The sequence below is a fragment of the Anser anser genome (assembly GCF_964211835.1).
Source record: "Anser anser genome assembly, chromosome: 11".
Classification (NCBI taxonomy): Eukaryota; Metazoa; Chordata; class Aves; order Anseriformes; family Anatidae; genus Anser; species Anser anser.
Genome location: NC_139732.1, coordinates 12864549 through 12872403, shown reverse-complemented (window position 1 = coordinate 12872403; position 7855 = coordinate 12864549). Strand labels below are relative to the sequence as shown.

The window sequence follows — 7855 nt, the reverse complement described above, 5'->3', positions numbered from 1 at the left end:
ACACAGAGAAACAGTGATTTTCTTCTTTTTGCAGATGCCTGACTTCTGCAACCTATAAAAACAGCATGTGCTATTTACATCATTCTCTCTTCTCGCTCACAGCGCAAGCTTTTGTATTTAACGTAGCTATTCGTTCCCTAAACCTGATTGAACAGGGAATATTTTTACTAATCCAATTCAGCAAATTATAATTTTATCAGAACTGCCCTTTAGAAAGAGCTTTTGGAAACTGCTCTGTAACTCACTTGGAATACGTGCAGAGAGAGAACAGTTTGTTTTCCAAAGAGAAAGACTTCACCTCTCATTGAAAAGAAGCCCAACAACAACATAGTAAAACAATTGAGATTGCCAACTCTAATTTAGTTTGTTCTTTGTACTGTAGATAACTCAGCACCTTACAAGAAATGACCTTTAACAGCGAGCTTTCTTTTCAGGACCATGCACTGGCGTCAGGATTTAACGCGCCTGATAAGAGGAAAAGGGGACGTTCTAAAATCAGCAGTGTGGGGGCATCACATTTACAAGCACACAGGCACACGATTCTTCTGCTTTTTGGTCTCTGCTCCTTGTACTTGTCTAACAATTTAGCAGCATTTAGATTTTCACAAATCCCTCACACCGCAGCTCACAAAAAGCTTGCTGTTTCTCTGTTGGCTCGCTCCATTTTTATAACACATACTGCTATGGTACATAATGGGTGTGTAAGGGATGGAAGTACATCATCGCAAATTCCCTGTCTCCGCGGCTTGTGCTTTATTTTTCTCAGTACAAAATAAAATGGTACACGATTTAATAAACTGCTACTAATGTGGTATCGTGCCTCAGTCACGGACCGGAGACGCCATTGCGGGACTGAGGCGGCGGCGCCGGGCTCGGCCGCCGATTGCTCCGGCCTGCCGCAGCGCGCATGCGCGGCTGTCCCCGGGGCGGCCGGCGCCTCCGCCGCTCCGCCGCCCGCCCTGCCGGCCATGGCCGAGGCGTATTTCCCCGTGGGTCCCGGGCTGGGCTCCGAGGAGAACTTCTTGTCGCTGGACGACATCCTCATGTCGCAGGAGAAGCTGCCGGGTCGCGCCGAGAGCAGCCTGCCCCGCCTGGCCTTCGCGCTGGGCCAAGGGGCCGCCGGTGGCTCGGGCGACTCGATCCCGGAGGTAACTCGGACTACAACTCCCGGCAGGCCCCGCGCGGGGTAGCCCGCGGCGGGCGGGCGGCGGGGCGGCGCGGGGCACGCCGGGAAGTGGAGGCGAGGGCGTCCTGCAGGTTTTAGCTGCTGTTTTTTTCTTCTTCTGCTTTTTTTCTCATTTGTACAGGGCTCAAAGCTGGAAATACCCATGTGGCTGGCTAAAGGGTTGCACGACAGCAAAAGAAGAATAATTTCGGTGGAACTGCCAAAGATTTACAAGGAAGCCTGGAGGACAGTCTTCAGTGCTGATGCCAACGTGGTTGATTTGCATAAAATGGGGCCGTACTACTACGGGTTTGGCTCCCAGCTCCTGAACTTTGACAACCCAGAGAATCCCGAGATAGCTCAGACTATCCTGCAGGCAAGTATTAGAACTGAATCTTGAAATTTGGTTTTATGTCTTTCCATCTTCTTGTTCCCAGCTGCTCAGCAGTCTTCCAGAAAAATACCCTGTTTTAAACCAAATGACTTCTAAATTCATTAGGGATTTCTACGTCTTGTTGTAGGACCCTTTTAGGCAACTGCACAGCCAGTGATAAGACAAGGGGTAATGGCTTCCAGCTGCGCCAGGGGAGGTTTAGGTTGGAACTTAGGAGAAATTTCTTTACTGAAAGGGTTGTGTGGCGCTGGAATAGGCTGCCCAGGGAAGTGGTTGAGTCACCATCCCTGGAGGTCTTCAAGAAACGTGTAGATGTAGAACTTTGCAGCATGGTTTCGTGGTGGACTTTAGTACCAGGTTAAAGGTTGGACTAGAGGGTCTTAGAGGTCTTTTCCAATTGGAATGATTCTGTGGTTCTAGTGATGTCAGTGCAAGCCTCAAGTGTTCATCCAGATGTGGAATTTTAGCTTGGAGTTTCCACGCTGTAAATATGGTTTTTCAGAAAATCCTGTAAAACAGGCCTAGAGGACATGCAATTTTAATTCTGCCTTGCAGCAAGGGTACAGATTAAATAATTTGCCTTCTATTATTTTATTTTTCTAAACTGTTTTTAAAGCTCTCTAATGATAAGACTTTATACTGTCCTGGGCAATTGTTCCAGTGCTTCACCGTCCTAGTCTCAGGAGGTTTCCTAAACTAAACTAAATCTGTTTCACAGCAATACAAGCTCTGTTCTGTTTGTCTCACACAAAGTAAATGCTGAAAACAGATGATTCTTTCCCTTCCTGCATCAGGCTATTATGTATTTGAACACTAGTTTTCTTCAATATGGGATAAACAGTCCCCAATTCATTTGATACCTCATTGTGGGTCTTGCTTTCTAACCTCGGATCTGTGCACTGCTGGTATTTTTCCAGTTGATCTGCCTCTGCTTTGACTTGCAGTGTCCGGAACAGCACACGTTCTACTGCTCAGGACCTGCCTTGTGCTCTTGAAAACAAAAATATTACCCTGTGGATTTTCTAGACCGTGATGCTCAGACGCTCATCGTGTCACAGCATACCTATTTTTCTTAATAGCGTGACACTGACACGTGTTTGGTTTGCAGTCCACAGTGAGATGGTACAGACTGCATATCCAGACAATCATTCCTCATGCTGCATTCATACAGATTACATGTTCTTTAATGTAGAACCTTGCGTTAGTCCCAGCTGTATTACATCCTGTTGTTTTCAGACCATGTTTCTATTCTGTCAGCATCACTTGTGAATTATTGTTCTGCCCCACAATGTGCTTGCAGTCATCCCTCCTATTCCTGCATGTTGCTCGCTAATCTAATCGATATATATTCCATTAGTAAGCTCATTAATGAAATTGTTAAATGCTACTCGGTTCCAGTTAGCTTCCGGTAGAACTCCGCTCAATATGTTCTTTCTTCCTAACAGGAACTATGAATAATTGTCTTTACCAACCGCCTAGGGGCAGTTTAGCTAAGTCTTACAAGAGTGCCCCATGACTGGCATCCTGCCATAACAGGAAACTAACGCAGTCTGCCCAAGTCCCTTGGCAAATCCATGTTGGCCGTTACACCTCTCTTTATTTTCTTCCAGAGTTTTATGCATTTTATTTATTTGTTCCAGTATGTTTCCAGGAATTGATGCTGATGAATTTATAATTCCTTGGCTCTTCCTTCCTTCCTCCCTATCTCCCCTTTCTCCTTTAAAAGATAGATAACATCTTTGCATGTTTCCGGACTTTTGCAAACTCTTCTCTGCACCCTGAGCTTTTAAAGGTAACCACTAACAGCTCTGAGCTTTCTTCAGCCAGTTCTCTTAAGTAGTCTGGGATGATTGCTGTTGGCTTTTCTCGCTCTCTTTTCCTCTTCCTTCCTTTCTTTCTATAAAAGCTGGTGCAGAGATGCTTTCAAACACTGCTGCTTACTTGGAGTGGTCCATCGAAGGCTTGCTTTCTGCATTGAGGAGGTGACCACACCTTTCCGCATCTTTTCTCTTTCTGCTGATGTACATCTTAGCAGAAGACCCAGTTTAGCTTGGTATGATTTCACTATGTTAAAAGTAAACAAGAGGGGAGTTGTGCTGTTTGACTTTAAAAAAGAAAAAAAAAAAAACACCAAAAAACTCTCCCCCAAATGTTCAAGAGCTAGCAATAGAACATGTGAAAGTTAGCTATTTGGTGCTTACAAAGCCCAAGTGAGAGTTATAGAATAAACGTGTTTCTAAAAACCGCTTCTGAAATAAAGAAGCACAGTTTTCAAAGAGTTTTGACCTTTTTTTCTCCTCCCTCCTTATATTTTGTGTATAAAACCTTTAAATCTATTTGGGTGTAAAATCTTTAAATATGTCTTTCTGCTTTTTAAAATATTATCTATTAGAGATTTGAGGCTTTGTGTGTGTGTTTGTGCTTTTAGTGTTTTTTCAGCATACCGAATGTGTTTCAGTGACAGTTTAGCATAACTTCTGGTCCATTCACGAGTTGTAGCTTGTAAGTTCCTACAACAGCTGCCACGGTGTGAGATCGAGTCCACCTGCACTAAAGCACTGATTGCTTCTGAAGTTAGAAGAGATTGTAATTGTGTTATGCCCCGTGGACTGCGCAAGCCTGTCACTAGGGAGCAGCCAAAATCTAATCCATGCCTGCTTCCCACCCAGTGTATCAGATACTCGCTCTCCCAGCTCATGCAGGAAATGGTTCGTCTTTGCATCCCAGATTAATAGGTGCTGCGTGTAAACAGGCTGCAGCTGGCAGACCCTCAGCAGCTGCAGGCAGATGGGAAGAGCTTCCATCTTCAGCTTCCCTGCCTTGAAAGCTCACGCCTCTAGCATTTGATCTGAAGGAGCCTCTGCTTTATCTGTCAGTAATTCTGCTTATCTTCTTTAGACGTTTATTAGCCGTTTTCGTCGTATCATGGACTCCTCTCAGAATGCTTACAACGAAGACACGTCAATGCTGGTGGCTCGGCTGGATGAACTGGAGCGAGCCTTATTTCGAGCTGGCCAGAAAGGGCTGAATGACTTCCAGTGCTGGGAAAAGGGACAAGCTTCGCAAATCACAGTTTCCAGTCTGGTCCAGAATTACGGGAAAAGAAAGTTTACGGATATGGATGGTTAAAATGCTGAAGAACATGCAGCTGCAATGAGGGACACTGAGAGATTTACAGTCTATCACAGAAAAGAAAGATGAGTCAGCTTTGGGAAAGGACGGACTCCTTGTCCATTAATGGGAATTCTCTCTTATGTCTTCGTATTAGTCTAGTGTAAATTTTAAAGGCAGACAGCAAGAATATAAAAAATAGATTGCATCACATCACCTGATAGCTTTACAGCTTACTCATACCACTCCTGAGGATTTGCAGTTATGGTGTTTGCTAAGAGGCTGAAAGGATGTGAGATGATTTTCTAAAAGGGTAATTGATATTTATTATTTTTTGTCTTCCAAATTGATATTTACAGTGTCAGATCTGTTTGGAAAAATGTGTAATTCTTTGTATTTCATCCTTCCCATTCCATCCTCCTAGGAGCACGTTTCCAGCTTTCCCATTCTTCGGAGAGCCCCAGTGATGCAAAAAAAACATGTACAAACCACACCGAGTTTTTCCCATGTCTTGTACATTGAGTTCTAACAGGTGCTCTCCATGAGGCTGGGGTTCTTATCGCTGGGTTTTGTACACAGTGTTAGCGCCTCAGAGAACAGAGTACTCAGAGTACTTTACCCACCCAGCAAGGGCAGTGGCCGCGCGGGTCTCGTGCTGCCTTGTCCTCTCTCTCCCTTTCAGCCCCTGCGGGCTCCATGCCACGAGTGGTGGGGGACGTTCCCATTCGATGCGAGTGGCTTTTGCAACGTGCGCATCTCTGCCATGGGTGTTGAGCTCCTCCAGTCGTTTTACAGAAGGCAAAAAAGAGGACAGGCTGGATTAAAAGCAGCAACTTAATGGAAACTGCCCTCCGTTATCAACCTCTGAGCCATCTGTTTTTCCAGGAGAAAATCTGATTGCTAAATGCAGTTGATAGTGAAAGGACAGAGCAAGTGAGCCGAGTTTCCTTCTTTCTGGTTTATCTGTAAAATGAGCCTAGTAAATGTCGTTGCTGCAAGTAGGAGCAGCTGGAGTTGGAACTTGTTAAAGAGCCCGGTGGTTACCATCCTGCGTGCATGTCCTTAAACCTTACGTGAAGTCACATTTGATGAATGTGAAACAGGAAACGTGGTTTGCTCTGTAGGAAGTAGTTCCTGCCATGATCCTTTGGAAGTGTGTACTGTTTTGTGGGTGCTTCTGAGCATCTATAGAAGGTGGCGTTTGGGGAGCACCTAGGAGGAGGATCCGGATCATAATGGTACAGAGTGCCTCCTGCTCTGAGAATTGCTGGGAGGCGGCGGCAGTCCTGACACAAAACCTTTCAAGATTTGATGTGCCAAGTCTTGTAGGATTTGTTTCTGTGCTTGCAAATGTGCCTGGATATCAGATATTTCAGATATTTCAAACTGGAGATCTCAAGTACGGCGTGTGGTCATTCTGTGGGCCAGAGGAGCGAAAGCTCTGCCTGTGGAGGCCGCAAGAGGAGATGTGGGGCTTCACAAGCGCCTTGGCACCTGCCTGAGCAGCGCAGGGCTGGCTGTCCTGCTGCAGGAGGCTAATTGGAAGCTGTACCTGACAAAGTACATCAAATACGGGCAAGAATGTTGCTGCACTTAATGGCACGTAGTAGCCTAGGCATTTTCTTGTATCACTTGCGTATTTTCTACTCCTGGATTATTATGCTGAATAAATATTTTTATACATTTTTCTTCATGTAAAGTGTCCACTGTTAACTGTCCTGCAACACTAAAACTAGTCACAGATAGGGAAGTGCAGGTCTCTGCGAAATGGTGGCCATGAGGGATATCGCAGCTCTGCTCATATCATTCCTCTTCTTTTTTAGGTAACGTGGTTGGGAGCTGTATTCGTGCAGTCAGGCGACCACAGAAGCTGTTGCTGACTAACTCACTAGTAAGGGCATTAGGAGTTTGTTCAGGTCTTGACAGGGACACTGCCAACCTGATATAAGCTATTGATTTTGCAAATCTACGTTTTTATGAAACAGGAGATGGATGGAGGCGATTCCATGTTACCTCAACTTAGCAGCAGAGCAGCAGGTAGCAGGTAGGAGTTGGCTGTCCCTGCGTTCGTACCCTGCTGCTCCAAGAGTTGTAGCACAGGCTTCAAGTCATGTGTCAAAGCTGCAGTCAGTGCTTCAGCTGCAAGGGAAGCAAGTTCAACTCCATCTGCGATGAAAAGTATTCGAGATTCGGAAAGATTATTTTAAGAGGGTGGTGCCTTTGAGATCTAGTTGGTTTATACCCTGAATGAGTTGTTCCTCGGTTTCTGGACTGGTTTTGGTAACTGTCCAAACTCATTTTTCTACATTTGTAAAAGCGTTTTTCTTTGTTCTTGCTGGGAACAAAATCCAAGCAGGTGGTTTACACTTGCCAATGTTTCGTGCAGGCAGTTTCAGAGTGGGGAGAAAAAATCCCTTTTCCCTGAAGTAGTCCTTAATGTCACTGGCTTTTTGTAAGTGGCAATGTCACTTTTAGTAACCCTGAGTGTTTGGTAATAAACACCGTAAGATTCTTTAAAAAAAAAATGTGGTCCTATGATTTTAAATTGCCATATTTCATTAGTAGATTTAATGTTCTGTTGGTTTTTTATTTTAATTTTTTTCTTACTTGCTGGAATGCTTTATTCTGTCTGGAAATACTTTGTTGTAACTCTAGACACCCACTGCTTCTGAAAAGTCTTTAGCATAACTAACAAAAGACTGCTCTATAATTTTATGAACACAAACTGTCCTTTATGATTATACAGCAGCAAGCTATGTTAGAGGAGTTTGAACTTCTGTATTATCAGAATGGAACAATAAATCCCCATTACAAAGCCATACAAAAGAGGTATGAAAAGAATTTTTAAGTGTCATTGCTTCCCATGTCCCTCAGAAACTGCAAGGCTACTGAAATTTATCACAAAACAGTCCATAGACAAATTTTACAATATTGCCACAATGGTTTTCATTACTATCGAAAATAGGTGAAATTTGGGATGCTGGCTAGTGGTGTGTTCACGTAAGAATGTTTCCTTGGGTTTTGGTGACCTGTTTTCAAAGACCTACGAGCTGACATGGATCAGTCCTTTCCCAAGGTGAGGGTTAGTCCTGCCTGACCCATCCCAGGGTGACGTTTGTCCAGCCAGGCCTTCGGAAGCCGCTTCTGCTGCACAGCCGGCAGCCTCCGTAGGCAATCTGTTCCCG

At 44.6% G+C, this 7855-nt stretch overlaps 1 protein-coding gene across 4 annotated transcripts; it reads left to right on the top strand.

Annotated features, from left to right (window-relative positions):
* Nucleotides 1–278: 278 nt before the first annotated feature.
* GINS3 (GINS complex subunit 3) lies at nt 279–7496 on the top strand. 4 transcript variants are annotated; one of them, XM_083851748.1, is made up of 4 exons: nt 279–1148; nt 1308–1541; nt 6494–6561; nt 6656–7496. In XM_083851748.1, exons 1-3 carry the CDS (start codon nt 807–809, stop codon nt 6548–6550), a joined length of 633 nt encoding a protein of 210 aa, XP_083707874.1. In that variant the 5' UTR covers nt 279–806; the 3' UTR covers nt 6551–6561; nt 6656–7496. The 4 variants fall into 4 exon arrangements, with proteins under 4 accessions (XP_083707874.1, XP_083707875.1, XP_083707873.1 ...); XM_083851749.1 differs by lacking the exons at nt 6494–6561; nt 6656–7496 and adding an exon at nt 3988–4127 and having other exon boundaries at nt 283–1148; XM_083851747.1 differs by having other exon boundaries at nt 285–1148; nt 6494–7496.
* The last annotated feature ends 359 nt before the right edge of the window (nt 7497–7855 follow it).

Coding starts and splice junctions, on each gene's coding strand:
- GINS3 (XM_083851746.1), top strand. CDS start 969: ATGGCCGAGGCGTATTTCCCCGTGGGTCCCGGGCTGGGCTCCGAGGAG. Junction 1,149..1,307: donor CGGGCGACTCGATCCCGGAG/GTAACTCGGACT, acceptor TCATTTGTACAG/GGCTCAAAGCTGGAAATACC. Junction 1,542..4,457: donor TAGCTCAGACTATCCTGCAG/GCAAGTATTAGA, acceptor TATCTTCTTTAG/ACGTTTATTAGCCGTTTTCG.